Below are 23,242 nucleotides of genomic sequence, written 5' to 3' on the forward strand. Positions count from 1 at the left end.
AAATTAATTGGAGATCCAAACTTAATTAGCAATATGAATCAGATCACTCTGCCAATTCAAATCAAATTCAGGATATAGACTGGATCTGACTCAATCCACACAACCCTATTATTTAGATGATAGACAACCTCCTAACTTCATTTTTAAAATCCTGTTTCAAATCCTGTTTTGAATCTCCTGGCTATTCCATTTTGCAGCTTTCCATTTCTTATTTATTTGCTGTGCGAAGAACCTTTCCCTTTGTTTCAAAAATATTATTAAACTATTTAATTGGAGGAAATCCCATTTTAATAAATATTATGAGAAGAAATATCTTCATTCTCCACCTACTCTTCCACCAATTGCATTTTTGATGGATTATATCCAAATTGCTGTCCAAAAAAATAAGCAAAATAAATCTGGCATTCTGTATAAAATAAATTCTTAATTAAAAAGACTGAAGTAGATCAATGAGACATTTTTTTCCTCTGAAAATGTGAAATTTTGGGAACACGTTTTGGTTCCTTATTTCAGAATCAACCTAAGCAAATCACAAAATATTCAGCTACCATGTACAGGTGAAACATAGTTGAAAAATATTAGAATTATGCTAATTATCCATATATTTAAGTTTTAAGGCCAGAAGGGACAGGATAATGTGAAAAGGGGGAAGCACTGAATGCAGAATGAGCAACAGAAGATCATTTTTTAGGAATAAAAAGAAGGTAGTGATATCAAATTTATTTGTCATATGCATTGAGAACTAAATTACTTTTTCAGAGGTAATTTGCTCCTATTCCCATGAAAAGCACTCTTTGGCATTCTTTGCTGAAATTCACTGAACCATTTACCTTTTGATAATTTGCTCAAGAAGACCTGAGCTACAAAATGTGTTGGGCAGAAATAAATTGTAATGTATATAAATGACTGGCAATATAAGGGTCTTATCAGCTACTTCACTATAAAAAGAGATTTAGGCTGGATTTAATCTCCCAAGAACTCAGGCAATTCCCAGGCTGCTTCACTGAAGGCAGAATTATTTTTCAGCACTAGGAACGGGAGTTACTATTTTCTTTTGGGGATTAATTACATTTACTGTACCATTGACTAAACAACAGTTGGGGGAGGGGGAAGCACACATGCAAGAGAACTGTAGTACATTCTGAGTACTGTAGTAGTACTCAGAAAAGAGGTGTTAAAACACCTTTGTGGATCTCAGCACAAGAAGCATTTTGTAGAAAAGAAAGAGCAGGCAAAGAGAAATGGTTGACATATTGAGAGCTGTTAGAACAAGAACATGGAGAATATAAGATGGAGTCAAAAGATCAATTGATTGCAGAAGGATTTAGTTTCCAATTATTTCCATATGTTCAGTTAAGAGATTTAAAGTAGACAAAAGAATGTTTGGAACTGAACAATACATGACAGAATTTGAAACTGAATTATGTGCAAATGATAAACATGTAATTGCTAAAATGTACCTCGGGTTACGAATTTAATCCGTTCCGTGACTCTGGTTGCAACCCAATTTGTTCGCAACCCGAAGCAAATTTTCCCATAAGGTTCAATGTAATTACCGTTAGTCCGTTCCGGCGTCCGCGGACCATGTGTCAAGGGCAGAAAAATGGCCGCGGACCACATGGCATGGGCGGAAAAACGGCCACGGACCATGTGTCACGGCGGAAAATGGCCGCAGATCTGGTTCGTACCCTGAGGCAGAGTTCGCAAACCGAGGTAAATTTTTGCAGCCGGAGCTGGTCGCAACCCGAAAAGTTCGTAAGCAGAGGCGTTCGTAACCTGAGGTACCACTTGTATAAGCTTTTACTGAAATTTGAAAGGGCAGAACATGGAAAGAAGGGAGTTATAACATAACCTTAGAGAGAGAGAATAAAATATAAATGCATTTATAATTGCTGTAAACAAGAACAGAAGCCACTTCTTTCTTTTTCTTTCTCTTGTCTTTTTTCTTTCATTTCTTTTCTAGTCACCACTTTTCTTTCACTGTTCTTTGCTTCCTTTTTTCTTTCAATTTGTATTGTTTTTACATTGTAAAAAACTTATTTAATAAACATTCATTTAAAAGAAAAAATAAGTGTTGGATTCTGAAGAATCGTTTTTGACATATTTTCCCCCAAATCACATAAAAAGTAAAGTCTCCTTCCAGTCAAGCTCATCTTTAGGAGATGCTTGTGTTGTTTTCTTGGTAGTAAAACAGAAGTGGTTTGCCATTAAATTATTCTAGCATATAGCACTGTTATTCCCTGGAGGTCTTCCATCCAAGTGGCAACTGGGCCTAACCCTGTTTAGCTTCTGAACGATGCCACCTGGGGAGGTTCTAATACCACTATGGTGTATCCTAAGTAGATTAGAGAGAAATAGGCACTAGTTCCTAGTCAACTAGGGGGGTTATGACATGAATGTAAATACTCAGCTGCATAGTGTATGACAGTGTTGTCCAAACTTGGCCACTTTAAGATGAGTGGACTTCAACTCCCAGAATTCCCCAGCCAGCCATGCTGGCTGGGGAATTCTGGGAGTTGAAGTTCACTCATCTTAAAGTGGCCAAGTTTGGACAACACTGGTGTATGAGATATATATCACCTTGACTTTTGAAAGGAAGGTTAATGTAAATATGCCCAGAATTCATTTTCGAATTCATAACTCAGTTCCATCTTCTGCATTTCCATTAGAAATACATCAGATAAAAGGGCTGAGAAAGATACCACCTTCCTGTGACAATCACAAAAGAAAATGCTAGATGGACTTGTCTCAACTTTGTGTCCCCAGTGTTATTGGATTACAATTCTGTAATTCCTGACCTCTAGAGATGGTGAGATTCATAGACCACAATATCTGGAAAAATTGAAAAAAAAAGTCAGTAGGGAGCTCCTTTTGTGCAATTAAAAAAAAAATCATGTTCAATTGCAGATGTTACACTGAAGATGAGTAATGCTTTTATTTCATTAAAATATCGTGGAAACATATTTTGTAAAAGAGTTAGGGTTTTCAATAACTTATTAATATTTACACTTGCAAATGTTGCTTTACAATTATTATACAAAAGATTCTGAAAACCTTTAGAGATGGGGAAGTTGTACCATATCCTTCACAGCCAAGAGGGGAAAAACAGAATAATTAACAGAATGTACTTATTTCTATTATATTATGGACATTAATCTACATTACAAGCATGTATTGGTTTAATACTACCTTCACTGTCATTTCCCAATCCTTGTAAACTCAATAATTCACTGTTCCCTAACTCTACATACAAAACAACGCTTCCAGAGCACCCTGAGGAAAGGAAGTGATGACTGAAACGCCTGCAAATGGGCCACTTGTAAATACTTCCATCAGTATGTGGTTGAACACTGTCCTGCGAGCTCTATCTCAATTCAATGTTAAGGCAACATCACTCAGCTGTTTTAAGCCCTGTTTGGGCTGTTGTGTATAAGAACTACATGACCAAAAAAAAAAAAAAATGTGTAGGTCACACTGTTTTCACAGGAGAATCAATTCTCTTTTTCCATCCATGTCTCACTCATGGCCTCAGTTCTGTGGATTTTACTTCTGCCATATCTCCTTCATGGAGAGCAAGAGTTGCTTATTCTTTTCTCCTGGCCTATGACTACCTGAGAGGAAGGTCTAAGAACTACAGGGATGATGGACCTTTTGGGGAAGGCTTGTGTTCTTAACAACTGAGCACAGAGTTCACTAAAGGCTGCATCTCCTACCACTCCAATGTGTTGATACTGTAGATCTTCAATCTCCTATGTTGCTATAATGGGAAAAAAAGCTCAGTTACCACCGAAGATAAGCTGGGGAGGGAGGTTGGTGCTTAAATAGAACAGTGTGGTAACTTTGAGAGCTGTAATAACTGTTTAAAGCTTATTGCTGAGTGAATAGTATGAATAATAGGTTGTATTCCTATTATTAGTGGAAGGAGATGTTCCGCTAAGACTCAAGTTCTGCTGTTGCAAAAATCACCTAATGCAAATCAAATTTATCTCCGGGCTGAAGCTCATGTTGCACGTGCCACTGATTTATCACAAAAAGCAATATTTCTGTGGCACATAATTCTGGCTGTGTTCATAACATTAAAACTATTTGGTAACATGAATCTGCCCCACCAAATCCATGTTCACGTTCCTTTGTTGTTATTTATATTAAAAGGGGGAGCACTGAAGATTATTCACCATAGAAATCCTGCTTTTAGCGATAGTCACATGTTCTAGTCCATGGAAAGTTAAGTGACAGGAAGAAATGTACCCCACCTGTGTAAACACTAATACTGAGAATTGCGACATGTTCCTATTCTGGAAGAAGAAAAAAAAAAGAGGATTCCTAAGAAAAAACCCAAAAGTTCAGATGGGTCATTTAAAATTCATGAGCATCTCCCTTTCTCCTTGAGCTATAACTTGCTTATTTACTCATCATTATTTTTATTTATTTATTTCAGGAGACCATGACAGGCTCTCAGATGTTTAAATAAAGTCCTTGGCTTCAAACAAGTTAAACTAAGCAGTCAATTCATGAGCTTATTTCTTGTAGGCACACATGACATAAGGCATCATTTACTCTGGAATCTCTTTGTGAACAAACTACTGGACATTTCTTATAAGCTGTCATGAGAAATGAAAAAAAAAATCCCTAGTGTCTGATCATTATGAATCTTTCAATTAAAAAAGAAAGGTTTAAAATGTTGGGAGGGGTTAGAGACAGCTTGATAGAGGACAAACATGGAAGCTCTTTCACTGTAACTATTGGTGCCACTGATGCTTTGTTCCTTTTTGGTATCATCAACGTTTTATCAGTGTGTGACAGCCACTGCATCACGTTTTTCCTTGAATCAACTTAGCTTTAGATGTCCTTGTTTCATTCTTTTTTGGCAAAATAAAAACTTCTTTGTCCACTAGAGGAGAACAGCATTCTTGCAAGTTGCCCCAGGGAGCCACAGTGAAGAATCAAACAATATCAGCTTCAAGATATACTTTGTAGGAATCCTTTTCTGCTTTGCATCACATACCTGTACTAGGCATAATCAGCACAAAGCTGAAAGTCACAAGAAAAGACAGTTGCCTGATGTCAGCTGCAAAGTCTGTTTGACAGTCTTAGTCCAAAATATCTGTTTCAAATGGAACCAGATGATAGTATGACAAATTGGTGACATAAGCTGTTGGATCATCAGTGTCCTGCAGTTCAGAAGTAAATTCACTAACATTCTCAAACCTAGAAATGGATAAAACAAAGAACTGTCATTCATACTAAGACATATGATACAATAAAGATAAATTCTTCCTAGTGCATCAGCATAGAATAAAATATCTCTGAAGAGACAGAAAAATCACACACCATAAGGCACCTGGGGATACAAATCAGGGACTCTGGCATTATTGTCCCAGCATATTATTATGATCAACCCAAGGCAACCCTGACACAAGCGGAGATACTGGTCTATATTTTCTATGTTATAACACCACCAAGATAATAGCCAGAGGCAGGTACTATAATTCATTAACCAAGTCATATCAAATGATCTGGGGAATCAATAGGGGACTGGCTGATCAAATGTAACTGTCATTTCAAAGAGATTCCCTGGTCTGAACAATCTACAACAGAACCTGTATAAATATCACATGCCTATGGAATCTGAACATCTTCTTGATCTTGAATGCAAATCAACCTCCCTGATCTTTGCTCTCTGCTCTGGACCTTGTTTCCTGCCTGATTTGAATGATGCTTTTCTTTTTATTCTTTCCAAAAGACTTAGCAGCAGAGTGGGCTCTTCCTTAGGATACTAAGTGGTCTATGAGATGACCAAGAGCAACGAAGACTATCCACCAAACAGCTACAACAACGTAACTAAATCTATGGCATGACCCAAGCCCACTTAATCAGATATTCCTGAATCATGTTGCTCAGAGTCAAGATTTGGCACCTGTAATCACCATGCCAGAAAAAACTGATTCTCCTCTCCATGGCACAAACACAAAGCCCTATATCAGCTTGCCAAAGCCTAGAATAAATCATTGAAAAGGAATAGGAGTGATAAACTTCAAACCAAAAAGTTTCTTCTTCAAGACTCCACTCTTTAAGGAAGGGATGGAAGCAACAAAGTGCATTCATAAAAGGCTTTAGTCTACTCTTACCATTCATCAGAGCTAGTTGATCATTTGCACCATTCTTTGTCTCATCATCGGTGAAAACTGAGTTTAAGCATAAACTACCTTGGGATTTTGCTCAAGTCTTTTGGTCATGGTAATTCACTAGATTTAAGACCCTTTCAAATGGGCACAGGCCATAATTTTGCATATCCACAAAAGCTTCCTCAAATGATGCAATTGATAAATCACACAGAAATCTTGTATCCTGATTGAGTACTGTCCATGCATTTTAATTTACAGGTCACCACAACATGGATCTTATTTGTAAGTCAGGATGCTGCATTTTATTATGATTTGAGTGAAGAATGAAGGAAAGAAGTTAGCTACAAAGCACTTGAGCAATGAGTCATATAATTGAAGTCCAGATGTTCCCATCTCACTCTAGGTCTTTACACTTGGCAGAACCCAATGAAATTAGCAATTTTTTTTTTAACCACTAAAAATAAAAAAGGTGTCTCTTTGGCCATTGACTTTTGCAGCCCTGAAATACAAATACTGCTCTATAGATAAGGTTTTATTCCAGGGTGAATTCATCCAAATACAGAGCTTCTTGACAATGGTATATCAGCCATAAATTAACCCTTGGTTAACTTGATCTGAATGGATCAAGTAACAGTTTCACAAATGCCCAGGTAGATGTCACAAATTAGTTACAGAATAGCCTTTTGACTTGGTTCTGTGGCAGAGGCCCTCCACAAACAGTGCCTCAAGAAACCTTAGTATTTTTGAACATGGGCTGAGATATTTTTATAGAACAGTATTTTAAATATTTTCCAAATAAATCCATATCAGAGAGAATGTGTGGGACAGGAAACTGATCTCCATTTCAGTCATGGACAATTGAGGTTTACATTTTAGATAAAAGGATAGATAAAATCTGAGTGTTCTGCCCCAATCTCTTTTTTTGACATTCTACAAAAGTGTTATGCTTCCTGTATTTTAGATATGTTTAGTGGATGATGACTCATTTGCACATTTTCTGACCCACAATTTATATAATTAACTGATCATAACCTGAGTTTTATGTACAAGTGGATCATTTCAGAACTATCATAACTGCAGCAACAATATGCCATACAGATAAAGACACAGAGAGGAGAGAGTGCCACCTACTGAATTAAAAACATCTCTTTCTGAGGGACTCCTATTAGCTTATCTGCTTCCTCTTTAATTAAAAACCAAATCACCCTCTACCATTTCACAAGTCTGAAAATTCACCAACTTGGAGAAATATAGTCAGCATGTATTCAATCCTGTCTTTAGACTAAATGCACAGAAGTAGAACTAGCAGGCTAATAGTTTGTGATATGCAATGTGACTGCATGAGTTGACACAGGATCTGTTAAAATAAGGACATAAATACACACAGGTACACAGCTTCATGAGCCTAGTTCTAGCCTTGTAACAAACCTAATACAGTATTGATCCTTAGTAACATTTTTTGTGATTAATATTTTTTTCTCATTCTTCCATCCTGTTCAAGACTCAGTTTTTACACTCCAAATATTTAAACTCTTGTAAAATTCTGGCAGTAACACATTAGTCATCTGCCACAAGAGAATTTCCCAGGGCCCCTCTGTGACACAGTTCTGACTGTCATTCTATTATCCACAAAGATTGTATAAACAGATCTGGCTGCTAACCTACAAACCCGGCTCCTGGCATGATAAAGATAGGAGGAGAAAAGAAAATAACTGCCAGCAATTCCAGCTCCAATTCTGCATTGGTGGCACAGTCTCCAGTTCCTAGGCACGGGAGTCTGGTGGTGGGAGAGGAGTGAAAAGCCAATTCACCCTTGCTTTTAAAATAAGCAAAACCAGTGCATTATTTAATGCAGAGCAACCAAGGGGAAATGCCTAACTTAGAAATATTTCCAGAGAAAAAGGAAACGAGTCTTGAAATGGAAGCCTCTGGCTGCAAGGGTGGAAGGAGGTCTCCCTGGCATTCAGCAGGTTTGTAAAGGCTACCTGGAGCTTAAGTGGGTGAGTTCTCTGACCCATGTTAGATGGATCTGAGCTGCAAGAAACACATTGGCCTCTTTAATCTCTCACTGGTCCCCTTTAGGCTAGAGTACAGGAAAGTGGCAAAACACTATCATCCTCCTCCCTAACAGGTGTCCAATATTTTGTTTCTCAATTACACTCAACATGGAAAAAAAATGAGGAGAGGGTTTTATATCTACAGGTGAGTATGTACATCCAGGGATTGTGATTACTTACAAGTGTTCTGCTGAGTCAACATCCAAGTGCCTTTCTTTGCCGTTTGATATACTGTGATCGATAACTATCGTTTCAGTATTAGCTAAACAAAATCCATTAGAACGCATAATTTCTAAGGGGGGAAAAAAAGGAAAAGTGAAACATCACAAACATGAACTAATTCCTGAAAGGTAGGGGCATAAAAGCATGCTGAAAAATAAGTATATTATCACATTTCGGGGGTATGTTCTAGGGAATGTACAGGTCATCTCTTGGATCACTATTAAAATATCAGGAAACCCCAATTACCCTGAAATGCTTACTCAGGAGTAAGTTCCACTGACATAGGACTGCAGTCTTAACTTCTAAGGAAGACAACAATAATGTGGCTTTTCTTGACAATTGTTTAAAAACATAATCCCTGAAAAAACAATCATAATACAGATATTCTTGAGTGAAGGATGAGGGAGAGAGGAGGAAGAAACTATTGTACTTCCAAGCTCTGCTTATATTCCTGAAAAACGGGTTCAAAATTTTGTCTCCCCTCAAACTCTGAACACCAATTTCATCTTTATTTTATTAAGAATTAGGTCTTGCAGTCCATATTATTATTACCTTTCCACTAATCAAATTGTTGCATACATTCATCTTCATGAAAATAAATTAATATCAAGGCAAGAGGTGATAAATCTGGGCAGATTCTTTTTCTGTGTTTATCCCATACTTTTAATACACTATTTATGAGTGAAACATTTCTTAGGGGTTGTGCGTTTCTATTTGCATCAGTCAAAGGTATTTATGCAAACTTGGGAGTCCTGCTCCCTCAGTACAAGTAACTCAGCTGTAAGGTGATACAATCCAGTCGGCGATCCAAGTTAGAGACCTGATTTGATAGCCCAGTTTGAAATTTGATACTGCCAATCTCCCTCATTCATAGTTATTTGTCTTGGCACTTGTTTATTAGCTTGTCATCAACTCATATTGTAAACTTTTGAAATAAAAAAAATGACACTTGGTAAAATAGTCATATTCTGCTTTTTTCTCAGTTTTTGGCATTGAACAGGGAATTGAGGCCAAGTGGCCCACCAAACCCTTCCAATTCTCTAACCTGTTCTGTGATTCTCTAGGATCTTTATGACTTGTTTCCTTTCTGGGGCAGCAACAATCAGAGCATGAACAGTTCTGGGTCTTCAGTTGGTGTGGGAGGCTGAAGTTCTCCTGAGCTGAATAGAATTTTGCCAAGAATGACTGCCTTCAGGAACCGTTTTCCAATGGGAGAAGAACACAAAGGAGCGAGAAAAGATTCTTGTATCTTACACGTCAGGGTTTTGTGCAAAAACAATGGAGATTTGCTCTAATTAGAGAAATTTATCTGTGAACCCCTAAAGGTTTTGCTCACTATCTCTAGATGAACTGAGTATATAAGATATAACTAAATCTTCTTTATGTAGTCTTAGTATCTTCATTTAGTCAGAATGCTGAAGCATGTGGATGATTCTCTTATGATTGTTCTGCATTTAGTAAAACAAATTCATTGTTAGCTTTGTATCACTCCAACTTTGTTGCCTCTTTTCCACACCAGGCAGTGCAATTAAAACATGATTTATTGCAAGAAGGAAAGAAAAGCAAACTCGCAGCCTTGTTCTTCTCATTCCTTTTCAGTCTGAAGAGGGACTGTCTGGGGAGGAGTCTTTTCTTTAAAGGACATAAAATTATGTCCTTTTCAATCTTTTGATGATGCAGGTGGCCCAACCAAAAAAGCCAAACAGATCCAAAGTGAAATGTGACGAGAACGCCTTTTTCTTTTTCTATTCTCCCTCACCCTTCTTTCGCAAAGTTAAATATTATCTTGTTGCATACCACCTATTCTAGCAAGCCCACCAGATATGTTTACTCTGTGAGATTCAGCAGCACGTCAAGAGAAGGTAAAGGAATTTATTTGATTTCTCCATCCATTTCCAAATAATAAATAGCATAATCACACTTGTGTGAATGCCTTAAATAGTATACAAAGCATGCCATTAATTGTTATAATAAATATATTTATATTTTATCGTGTCTATTCTGCAATAACCAAGGACACAGTATTCTCCTTTATGCACAGACAAACACCATTCAGTACCACACTTCAGCTCACAAAGTACTTCGGATTAAACCAGCCTTCCCCAGCCTAGGCACCCTTCAGATAGGAGAAATTTATCTCTCAGAATTCTCCGCAATGGTGACAATTGCTAAGAATTCTAGATGTTGAACGTATACCTGGAGGCTACCCAAGTTGGGGAATGCTGCATTAGGCTGGCTGTGCAACCTGTGTGCTGCTGTTGTTCAATTATTCAGTCCCTTCCAACTCTTCATAACCCAACAGACGTCAGTTTCTAAAGACTGACTGTCAGGAACTGCTTGTGTTTTCTTCCTTTATTTTATTTTATTTTACAGATATTTGAAAGTGTAACAAAGAAAAAAAGTGCCGAAAAGAATAAAAGAGCAGAACAGTAATAGAAAAGAGTTTTACAAGCTGTATAAAATTGAATAAGAGTAACATTAGATTAGTTCTGCATATAAAGGTTACTTTTTAAATCAATTTAGCACTTTAAAACCATTCTGAAAATCAAATCAATATTCAGTAATTAACAGTCAATGGGATAAAAATCATCATTAAAATAAATAATTAATAGGAATTTCTTTCTAATCTGAGAAAGCCTGTCCTTATTATGATGGACATTTACCACAGAGATGGCAAAATCTAATATTTTAAAGCTTTATGATAAGAGAAACCCAACCTTTCCATGTGGTATAAATTCATGTGCACATTTATAATTCATAAATAGTTTCCAGGTTAAATTAAATTCAGTATTGGACTATTAACTGCTTCTTTGAGTTCTTGCAAGCCCATGCTTGGGTCATCAGTGATAGCATCGTGCCACCTGCTCTTCTGTCAGTCTCTTTTTCATTTGTCTTTGATTTTCCAAGCATCAATGTCTTGCAAGATTTTGAACTGTTTGATGGGCCTATCAGCAACTACTGCAGCTTTGTTACTAGCAATATTTTCTAAAGCCCATTAACCTTCACTTTCCAGAACATCTGGCTGTAGTTTTGTGAACAAACCTTTGTACGTGTACATAGATGTATCTCCTTATCTCTTCTTGCTCTTTTCTAGAACTCAGCAATTAGGTGGGTGCCTTCTTCTCTGTCTCAGTTGCCCTATGTGTGTAACCCTACAGATACTGAATTGTATGGGCATTTATTCCTAGGAATGTGAATGTTAAACTGCATCCTAAGTGAGATATGACTGGTTCCAAGTCACTCAGGGAAACGTTTATCTAAGCAAAGTTCTGAATCGGATTTCATCTGTACAAAACTGTAAATTTCTTCAAACTGGGAGGCAGATAATAATACAATGTAACAACATTTCAGCTTCCAAGATGTTGATATGTGTAGTTGAGTTTCTTACATTTTAACAACAGGTATCAACAAGTAAGGCTGTAGGTGTCAGCCTTACCAGGTAGACCAGAGAGGAAACATGACCAGATGACCTAATTCTACTGTATTGTAAGGCTACATTAACAGAATCTTGCAAATCTGAAAGTATAATTCTCTCTCCGTCTCCTTTACACCCCGAGAAATTAGGGAGAGTCTCTTCTGAGCCTCTTGCCCTGCCCACTATCCAGCTGTGGGCTATGCTGTCTCTTATCGTACCATTCCCTAGGCAATGTCTCTGGGCCCAGTCACCCAAGATCATTCCCACATATCATTGCAGTAGGGGTAAAAGAATGTTCAGAGATGGAACAAGTCTAAAGTGAGCACGTAGATGGTTCTCCTGATGAATAATCCAAAGTCTATTCTGGGGCTTGTCAACATTCTTCTTTATGCAGATCACTATCTTGCCATCAAAAGCTTTTGCAGATGAACACTTAACCTAGCAGTTACCAATGTAATACCTGTGGCACATGTAACATCCCCCTGATAATGTCCATAGGAACCCAAAATGAAATACAAATCAATTTGGGGGAAAAATATAAGCATGAAAACAGCTGAATTTTGTGAGATCATAAAATCTCATGAGTTTTAGTAATTCTGTAAAACTGAATGTAAAAAACACTTGAAAGTATCCTGTACTCCACTAGTTCAGGCTTTGTATTGAGATGAATGACAATCTTTTAATGCAGTTTAAAGCAAACCAGTAAACCTTACCTGATATTTTAACTGGGCTTTGAAAGCTTGGTTGGATTTTATGGACGTTGTCATTTTTTAACACTTGATCTAAAGGAGACCTTTCGAAAAAGGTGAGGACAACTTCAGATCTGGAATACTGGAATAAAATAAGCAAAGAGAATTATAATCACCAGAGGAAAAAAAATAACATTTGAGGCATATTTTACTGGCCAAACTAGAAGCCTTTTGTTCAATACTTGGTACTTGCAGGTAGGACAAGGAAAGATTTCTGCCTGAAACCCTACAGGGTGCAGACCAACTTTCTCAGACTTGATGCCCTTCACACTAACGGGGAATTCTGCAAGTTCTAGTCCCAACAAATTTACAGATTGCATAAAGTTGAAGTGGGTAATAAACTTGACAGAAAGTGGGCAATCCACATATCTGCATACTACATGCAATGGCTAAATTGTGCTACTAAAATTTAGCAGTAAGCTATTGATAAGTGGCTTTTTATTTATTTGTTGTTTTTGGCAGGAAAAAAAAACCAAAATAAGCACTTAAATGTTCATTTAGATTTAATATACCTAGAAAATCGACACCCCACAAACCTCAGGGTAAAAACAGCCAAGACTATTAGAATTCCCAACCAACTCAGTTTAGTGACATCCTTTCCTGACTACCTCATCGCCAAGTAGCACAGTCACATGGTTTTTCGACTAATGACCGTGTCACTTAACAACGGAATTTCTGGTCCCAATTAGCGTCATTAACCAAGGACTAGCTGTATTGGATTATGCCCTGTCATGTGTAGCAGCCTCAACTGTTTAAAATAACATTAGAAACATAAACTCTGAACAACACATGCAGTATTTCTATAATTGGCTCATAATGCTTTCTTGGGTTTCTTCTTTCTAATAGTTCATGTGTACTAAAAAGATCTCCCAGTTCAGGAAGTTATTCCTTCCAGTCTACAGCTGTATGGACTCTGGGAGATTCATTCTAAGGGTATTGTCTAGCCTGTTTGTGCTAAAGAAAAGAAAAGAAAAGAAAAGAAAAGAAAAGAAAAGAAAAGAAAAGAAAAGAAAAGAAAAGAAAGCAGTTGTAAAAAAGTTTACACTGATAAAACGTAACAGCCAAGCTAGGGGAAAGACAGGCCTTCAGGGCACACTGATTCCTGAGAAGAGGAGTAACATTTCTATTTCCCAAAATCAACCACAACACCTTGGCAAGTGCTCAGTTCTACAGCCTCTTAGAGATACAACAAGGGAATGGCTTCCCTTCCCCCTAAGGATAGGGCTTTAGCTGGGATTCAGATGGGAAGCTGGAAGCATAGGTGTCCCCTGCCCCTGCCTCTCTGCTCCGAGGAACAGGGGCATGTTGGTTGGAACTGGTCCTCTGTGGACCTTCTGGGATGAGAGAAGATAAGAACTGCAGGTGTAGTTGTTAGGTGGGAGAAGAGCCAAAATAGTCCTGCGGGGATTAAGCAGAAAAGAGAAAAGTGCAGGGTGTGTGTATGTGTGGAGGGACCCCGAAGGGCTGGATACCAAGATACCCAGTCTGCCCTCTAGAATGGATGATGATCCTATCTGTTTTCCTACCACTTGTCTCCTAATTTAGACAACACATCTGTGCCCATCACAGATATTAGCCATTTTAGCAGTAATTAACTACTCTTTTCCACATTCAGGATGAAAAATCCTTGAAGGTAACCCTAAACAGAAATGTTTCTGCTATAAGCTTCTCTAAATTTCTCAAAGGAAAAATATTATTAATAGGATGTTCAAGGCTGTGATCCTATCAGTGCTTCCTTGGAGAAACTTCATTAAACTCAAGGACACTCAATGCCCAAATTTATTATATTTAATGAATTGCCCACAGCTTCACTTTCTCACATTCCTTATATGTGCAGGGTAGGCTTTTGGAGGCGGATGTCACACTGTGCAGGAAGGAAAGTTGTTCTCTCCTCTCTCAGCCAGGCCCCCACGCCACAAAAACTGTCTCGCTAGCACAGCTAGGAACATTATTTTAAAAGTTCTATCTGGGATTAATTGGATTTTCTCTGTAATTATCCTTGTTTGGAGGGCAATTCTGAACCATTTCCAAATTACCTACAGATAAACAGGTAATTATTCAAAGAATAATTGAATAGCAGAATCAGGATGTGTGGCTTGGCCAGCTTGGCTCCTCAGAATAGATATTTTGTACAACACGCACCTCGATCGCTTCACTTTGATGGAAATGGCTTCTCTGAAAGCGTAAAAGACATCAGAAAGAGAGTGAGGTTGCTGCTGTGAGGCAACTGCTCTCCTGTGACATCCAGAAATGGGGCATCCATTTGCTTTGCAGGGCTGTATCAAGAGCCTTTCATCTCCCATGTGGTGGGGGAGTAGGGCTGAATCCTCTAGTCACACAACTTGATGCTATAAGGCCAGGAAGTGGTGCGATAGAAATCATTTCACTTTTTTGCTTTTTGATCTTTTCATTCCTGGAAGGGCAGAACAGAGGGAGGATGCCAAGCAAGGGTCCTTCAGGAAGATAGGAGGGAAGACAGAAGAGAAGTCCAAGATGTGAAAACCCTTCTGGGAGGAGAGGTTTGAGATCTCCATCCTACTACCACATGGTTTCAGCAGGGGTCTTCTATAACCTGTAAGGCCCACTTTAGGGTTTACGCTACAATTTTAGTGTTTCCTAGTATTCTAGGCTAAAATACAGCCACTCATGGGTCTCTTCCAATCATGACTGTACAATTCTTAAGACTAGATTAGTGGATATTTTTGAACTTCTTCACCAGTTTTTCATATCTGCCACGTAATAAAAAGGGAACAGTTGGAAAATCAGCATGGACCAAACTTTCACTGAAGTTTAGCATCTCCCCTACTTACCTTCCAAGGCATATTTATAATATTCTTGAGGAGTTTCTCTACCTCGTTCAGCCTGGCTTCTATGTCATGAGACTCTTTAATCGTAATTAACCCTGGGAAAAAAAAGAAGATTTGTAAAGTAGTCTTGTGGGGGAAAGCTAGCATTTTATTTTTAATTATATACATTTCAATCCGTATTTTATGTTCTCAAGATATGAGAACATAATTTCAGTGGGTAAAAATGAATGAGACAAAATAACCCCCATTTACACATATAAAAGACATATGAACAACAAATCTTATCCATATTTTTTAACCTTTACCAAATTATCCACCATTGCTCCTAACAATTAAATGATAGCTTAAAAAGAAAGAAAAAAGGCAGCAAGAAGGAAATTTTAAAACTAGCTGAAGCCTGAGCTTTATATAATACCACAAAAACCACACAGTCGAGCTTGAAGGTTAACCTTTTTCATCTGGATCTGCCTGGGTTACACCTTCATCCTGAACAAAAAGGCCTCCCTCTGTAAACCCCCAGTGCCAGTGTAGAAGAAGGAAAGAGTAATTTAACACTTTCCACCAGTATGGATCTATAGAATATACCTGGTTTGTAGTACACCTGTATTTCATGTTTTTAATTAATGAATGATTGTGTAGAAGGAGCACTGCCTCCTCCCTGTTAATGAGGAACCAGATGAATCAGAGGCCTTGTCCCCTACTGCAACTGACCACAAAACTGTTATACTCTGACAAGCCCAATCTTAACTGGTTTTTTTTCTTCTTTATTTGCTAGTTTCCTTGTGTTTGGCATCTCAGCAGAAGGCAGCACTGGGCTGATGTTGTATCATCTTAGAACCTAGGTTGGTTGGGCCTAGAAAACTACCAAGAAATACCAGGGCTGCAGGCTAGAATGGGAAGTTGAGAAGAAGGCAATGGCAAGCCTACTTCTGTATTCTCACCAAGAAAACAACACGAATGTGTCCATGGAATCATCAGGAGTCAAGACTGACTTTAAGAAAACTTTGTACTTGTATTTGTCAGTTTCAACCGTTTCCAATCCTTCCCCAGAAGTAAGAAAAGTGGTTGTCCAGCAACTAATTAGCTTTAGTTTTTTGATTTTACAGGACCTAGCAGGTGCACAACCATGGTAGCATCTGTTCCCTCCTCTCTAGGTTTATCTCTGTCCTGGTGTCCCCTTACATGTTTCTTGGTTTTACATTATTTTAACTTGGGAGATGCCAAAATGGGCTATGGGAGGGGGCAAACAAGGTAGTCTAGAAAACTCTAGGCAAAGCCTGGAAATCAGATCTGCCAGATTCATGCTGCAGTGCCGTTATTAATGGATGTTTTCCCTACTGGCAGGTAATGTGCTGAAGAAGGATGGCAGCAAAGCCAAAAGAACAATCACCTTACATTTTACAAGTGGCACCCTCACAAATCAGGACATCATCATTCGTGGTGATTTGGAACAGATGCAATAGAAGCAGAGCAAGAATTGGAAAGAGGCATAGCAAATTTTATAGCAGCAATGATTGGGTTGATTCAATGATCAGTAGATAATGCTACAGTGGGGAAAGGCCCATATTCTCACTGCCACAGTATCAGAGTGAAATGCTTTGTATTTACTTCTGGAATCCTCAGCATACTAAACATGGATACCGATGTACCTGCAGAGACATCCCATGACATCCGCCAGTTCCTTGTCATAGAAACATAGAATCATAGATCTTCTAATCCCCTGCCCAGGCAGGAACCCTCCTAGCATGCAATTGCTTACAAACCTCTATTGCAAACCAATTACCAAGCACTGTACGTACCGCAAACCTGGCTATCTCTATTCCAAGAAATCTGTACGTTCAGGTTCATCATGTCTTACTGAAGTCTAGGTGCACTAATCTTGGTCTACTCATCTCATCACTGTCAACAAAACCAAGAAGATTGGTTTGGCATGATCAGTTTTTAGCCCATGCTGGCTTCTAATAATCCTCTTGTTCCTTTCTATGTGCTTGCAAACCTACAGCCTGATTATCTTTTCTAGGATTCTCCCAAATACTGATGTCCAGCGGACTGGTCTGTAGTCTCCACTTTTTTCTTTTTTTAAAGACTGGAACAACTTTAGCTGTTCTCCAATCTTCTGACACTTCTCCTGAACTCCTGGAGTTCTCAAAGAGTACAGTCGGTGGTTCTGATATTATGTCTCCAGTTCCTTTAGCACCCTGGAATGTAATCCACCCAGTCCCAGAGCCTTACACTCATTCAAAGCAGCAAGTGTTCTCCTACCAATTCCTTACCTATTCTGACTGGCATTTCCGTTCTGCCCCACCCACTCCCCAGTGTAGCTTCTGACAGGCTGGACCGCTTTTTTTTTTTTTTTTGAAAAAAAGAAGGTACACATTAGGAATTAAGCAGTTCAGCTTTCTCCCAGCTGTGTATCACCATCTCACCATCTTCTTCAACCAGCAGACTGTTCACTTCCTTGATTTTCCTCTTGTCTCACACATACTCAAATAACTTTTTCTTATTTTGGTGTTCACTGCAAGACCTATCTCATTCTGAGACTTAGCCTTCCTGATTGCATCCTTATAGATTAGGCTATTCCCAGACATTCTGCTTGATTCTGCTTGTCCCTTTGTCAAGAACCTTTCTAAAGAATCTTTTAATAAATATATAAATGGGAAACTAGCATGCCGCAAAGTACCATTTTCCAGTATCACTATTTTCCCATGAAAATTCCTTCAGATATGGAATAGAAACAATTTTCTATAGTTAGAAATAAAATGTTGGAAGTGTTCCCATAAAGAAAAATTAAGTTGGGGTGACAGGAACCAGCACAGTGCAGAACAGAATAGAAGGGGAGGAGAGAACAGAGTAACCTCATTATTTTACCTTCTGACAAATAAATATTTTATGATTGGCTACAGCCTCCTTAATTCTCTTTGCTCATCCTGGTTCTGTTCTCTCCTCCCATTCTATTATGTAAAAAATGTTTGGAATTTGTTTGTTCTAAGTATATCTAATATTGTGTATGTGTGTGTGTGTGTGTGCTTATTATTTGATATGTTGTTCTTAATTCAAAATAAAGGTGCCTTGATTTGCTGCTGCCTTGAAGTCAGGGAAAAAGGAAAAAGCTGCCTTGAAGTCAGGGAAAAAGGAAAAAGCAATTGTTTAAATAAATTTCCAACTTTATTTAGAAAATCTCTGACCTTGAGAGGTCTTTCCACTGCAATTTGGTCAGCATCCAATAGAGGGAGCCATGCTTCCACATATAAAGAAGGGCAACGCCGAAGAATGCTCAAACTATCGCACAATTGCACTCATTTCACATGCTAGCAAGGTTATGCTCAAAATCCTACAAGCTAGGCTTCAGCAATACATGAACCGAGAACTACCGGATGTACAAGCTGGGTTTCGAAGAGGCAGAGGAACTAGAGATCAAATCGCCAACATTCGCTGGATCATGGAGAAAGTACGAGAGTTCCAGAAAAACATCTACTTCTGCTTCATTGACTATGCAAAAGCCTTTGATTGTGTGGATCACAACAAACTGTGGCAAATTCTTAAAGAGATGGGGGTACCAGACCACCTTATCTGTCTCCTGAGAAATCTGTATGCGGGCCAAGAAGCAACAGTTAGAACCGGTCATGGAACAACCAATTGGTTCAAAATAGGGAAAGGTGTACGACAAGGCTGTATACTGTCACCCTGCCTATTTAACCTATATGCAGAGTACATCATGAGAAATGCCAGGCTGGAAGAATCACAAGCCGGAATTAAGATTGCAGGGAGAATCATCAACAACCTCAGATATGCAGATGATACCACCCTAATGGCAGAAAGTGAAGAAGAACTAAAGAGCCTCTTGATGAGGGTGAAAGAGGAGAGTGCGAAAGCTGGCTTGAAACTCAACATTAAAAAAACTAAGATCATGGCATCTGGACCCATCAATTCCTGGCAAATAGAAGGGGTAGAAATGGAAGCAGTAACAGACTTCATTTATTTAGGCTCCAAGATCACCGCAGATGGAGACTGCAGCCATGAAATTAAAAGACGCTTGCTCCTTGGGAGGAAAGCTATGGCAAGCCTAGATAGCATATTAAAAAGCAGAGACGTCACCTTGCCGACAAAGATCCGCATAGTCAAAGCTATGGTTTTTCCAGTAGTAATGTATGGCTGTGAGAGCTGGACCATAAAGAAGGCTGAGCGCCGAAGAATTGATACCTTTGAACTGTGGTTCAAAGTCCTCTGGACTGCTAGGAGGTCAAACCAGTCAGTCTTAAAGGAAATCAACCCTGATTGCTCATTGGAAGGATCGATAATGAAGCTCAAGCTCAGTTACTTTGGTCACCTAATGCGAAGAGAGATCTCTTTGGAGAAGACCCTGATGCTGGGAAAGATTGAAGGCAAAAGGAGAAGAGGACGGCAGAGGATGAGATGGTTAGATAGCATCACTGAAGCAATGAGCATGAAACTGAGCAAACTCAGGGAGGCAGTGAAGGACAGGAAGGCCTGGCGCAATATGGTTCATGGGGTCATGAAGAGTCGGATACGACTTAACGACTAAACAACAACAAACTCTATGGAACCTATTTGAACGCAGTAATTTCATTCTGTTAAATTCAAGTATTTTGTCCAATTACATATGCTTACATGTCTGTACACAGACCAAGAGACCTAGACTAGTAGACCATCTCTTAGTTAAGTGACTCGCACTGCATTCAGTGAAGAAGCAACCATCTAGCAAGGCAAAATACCTAATGGAAACGGACATTTCAATACAAATAGCCATGGAGAAAAGGGAGATATAAAGAGAGGATGATTTCTGCACTGAGAAATCAAGTTGTTGGGCAAAAGGGCTTTTTATCTCATTTGACAGTGTAAATGTAAAGGGTAGGAGATTTTATGCTATGGAGAGGCATTCAGTCCCACAAGCACCTTCCTGCAGTCTGAAACAGCAGAGTTGAGACACAGATTTAAGGATCTAGATCAGTGTTTTTCAACCTTGGCCACTGGAAGATGTGTGGACTTCAACTCCCAGAATTCCCCAGCCTGGCCAAGCTGGGGAATTCTGGGAGTTGAAGTCCACACATCTTCCAGTGGCCAAGGTTGAAAAACACTGATCTAGATCCTGAATAAGACTCCTTCGCATCATTCTCAAGCTTGAGCTCGGGATTTTTTGAGGATTTTTTGAGGAACAGCCATGGCGCTTAAAAGAATTCCAGAAAAAATGTCAACATATCCAAACAGCTATATATTTAAATTCAAAACTAAATAAATCTTCCACTAGGTCAGATTGGCTGAGGAGTCTGTGTCTGCGTGTGTTGACTTTGGCCTGAGACACATTTAGTTATTTGAGATATCAGTGGAAATATGAAGGGTTTCTCGTTAAACTCTCCTGCCCATTCTACTTCTAGCTTGTTATCATTTGCAGCTATTTATTAGGGTTATTGATGTGGAAGATGTCCATTGACAGAGTTTGAGTTCATTCACATTTTTAGGGAGCATAGAGGAGTCAGCCGTTTGCAGATCTCTGACGCTGAGTCTGGAAGAAACAATGTTCTTTTGAGATTTATTCACAAATGTATAGGATCCTGGAGAAAAGTTCCATGGCTTTTCTTATAGGTTTGCTCCATGAAAAAAAGCAAAATAATTTGCTTTATTTTTTGAAGACCTGGGGCTAAGTAGTAGGGGTGGGGAACTTTTCATGGTTAGGGGCTGCACTTAATATTGGGGAGGGGGGCAAGAAATGCATTGGATGACACAAAGATGCTAATTAGATGTGTCTCCCCCCCCTTTTTTTTTTTGCAAAGGAGAGTGGGAATATTATTTGTTCTGTATATCTATATAAAGCCTATTTTAAGGCTTACACTACAATTTTGGCATGTTTCCCATCTCAGAATTGCAGGAAAGCATGCCAGTGTAATCATGGGCTTCAGTTCGTTTTCCTGTCTTCTAAGCGTAAAAATTCTTCCCACTGGAGAATCTAATCAGAACATTAATTTCCATGATGGAATTTCAATATGTTGACACAGTGTCAACCAACTGAATTAACATTAAATGAATGGTTATTAAATAAATGATCCTAAATAAAACAAACAATTTAATTGCATGGTGTGAATGTGGAATAAAAATGGGCAGCTTTTGCTCAATATATGAATGATTAGAATACTTGTTCAGCCTCTGATTTGGATCCATGAAAACAGACAAGGAATGAATATAGCAACTGTTAAAGCTCCATGCTCTGCACCATCTCATGGATGGATTTGCACCCAGAAATTCCCTTTATTTTCCATCTAAGTTAGCAAAGCAGTTAAAACCAAACAGTTTTAGTATTAGATATATATTTTAAACACAAAGAGTAATTCTGATAAGTTGCCCCTTAGAGTTTTTGATGTTGGCGTTATTGCTTATTCATTTTGCAACCAGTCCCTTCTGTTTGTACCTGTTTGTTTGTGGAGACTTCAGAGTCCATTTCAAATGCCAAAGAGTGAATGCTGGTTGGGTTGCTAAACTGGTGTGTATGCATGTTTACTGTTAAAGCAGTTACGATGCATTTTACTGGAAAGGCATATGTGTGTGTGTGTATGTGTGTATGTATTGTGTATGTATGTATGTATATATTATTAAAGACATTTTTAAAAGAATAAAACAATGCAAATTTTGAAATAAAAAAGACAAGTAAAGTTATAAGTAGGTGAAAAAAATGCAAGCAAAGAAATAGGGAAGGGGAGGGGAGGGAAGAGGAAGGATGGGAGGGGAGGGGAAGGGAAGGGAAAGGAAGGGAAGGGAAGGGAAGGGAAGGTTATAAAGAAATGGTTTCCAATCTTCTTAACAGCAGTTGCAAGTGCATTTATATTTTACCCTCCCTCCCTAAGATCACTGTATAGCATAATTTCCTTCTTTCTGTAGTCTACCCTTTCTAATCATCAAACTCATAAATCACAAGTTCGTTTTCTTCTTGTTTCAGCAAAAACTCCATAAGGGGTTTTCCAGTCACTAACAAATGTAGTTATTGTCCAAGTCAATTTTGCCATCTCTACTAATTCTGTCATCTTCACCAGCCATCCCTCTGTTGTATATATTTCAGAGTCTTTCCATTTTTGTGTATATAATAATCTCGCAGCAGTTATCATATATAAAAACAACCTTCTATAACTTTTTTCTAATTGTCTATCCATTAGTCCCAGCAAGAAAAGTTCTGGTTTCAACTGAATATTAATCTTTAAAATTCTCTGTATCGCCATGTGTATTTGAACCCAAAATTTTCTGACTTTTTTGCGAATCCACCAGGCATGATAGAATGATCCTTCATGTTTTCCACATTTCCAACATAAATTTGAAGTATGTTTATACATTCTAAATAATTTTTTCTGAAGTCGTGTACCAACGGTATATCACTTTACAAAAGTTTTCTTTAAGGTTATAGCATAATGTAAATTTCAGTCCTTTCAGCCAAATATTTTCCCATTGTTCCATCAGCATGTTACGCCCAAAGTTCTTAGCCAATTTTATCATACACTCTTTCACTTGCTCTTCTATTTCAAATTTCAACAAAAGCTTATATATTTTAGCACTTACACGTTCATCATTTGTACCAAGTTCAATTTCAAATTCTGTCTTGTGCTGTTCAATTCCAAATGTTCTCTAATTGACCATAAATCTTTCTCTTAACTGTGCATATGCAAACCATTGAAAACTAATCCCTCTGCAGTCAATTGATCTCTTGATTTCATCTTATATTCTCCATGTTCTTGTAACAGCTCTCTGTGTATTAATCGTCTCTCTTGGCCTGCTGTTCCTTTTCTAGGGAAAGGTGTGTTTGAACTTCTTGGTTCGACCCCTTGGCTGTAGTTCTTCTGTCCCTTTAGCACTTCAAGTGTACAATGAA

At 38.4% G+C, this 23,242-nt stretch overlaps 1 protein-coding gene across 1 annotated transcript in view; it reads right to left on the bottom strand.

The window, feature by feature from the left end:
• Window positions 1–4,299: 4,299 nt before the first annotated feature.
• The window catches only part of PXDC1 (PX domain containing 1), a 35,973-nt gene continuing 17,030 nt past the window's right edge, over window positions 4,300–23,242 (bottom strand). The window contains exons 2-5 of the mRNA XM_015888517.3: window positions 15,379–15,470; window positions 12,533–12,650; window positions 8,363–8,474; window positions 4,300–5,208 (exon numbers count right to left, since the gene is read on the bottom strand). Coding sequence (XP_015744003.1) covers window positions 5,091–5,208; window positions 8,363–8,474; window positions 12,533–12,650; window positions 15,379–15,470 — 440 coding nt within the window. The 3' untranslated portion in view covers window positions 4,300–5,090. The remainder of the gene's footprint in view (window positions 5,209–8,362; window positions 8,475–12,532; window positions 12,651–15,378; window positions 15,471–23,242) is intronic.

Source organism: Python bivittatus, unplaced genomic scaffold (genome assembly GCF_059951505.1).
Source record: "Python bivittatus isolate LINGU-HERP-01145 unplaced genomic scaffold, Pbiv_v1 ctg000840_np1212, whole genome shotgun sequence".
In the NCBI taxonomy this organism is placed as follows: Eukaryota; Metazoa; Chordata; class Lepidosauria; order Squamata; family Pythonidae; genus Python; species Python bivittatus.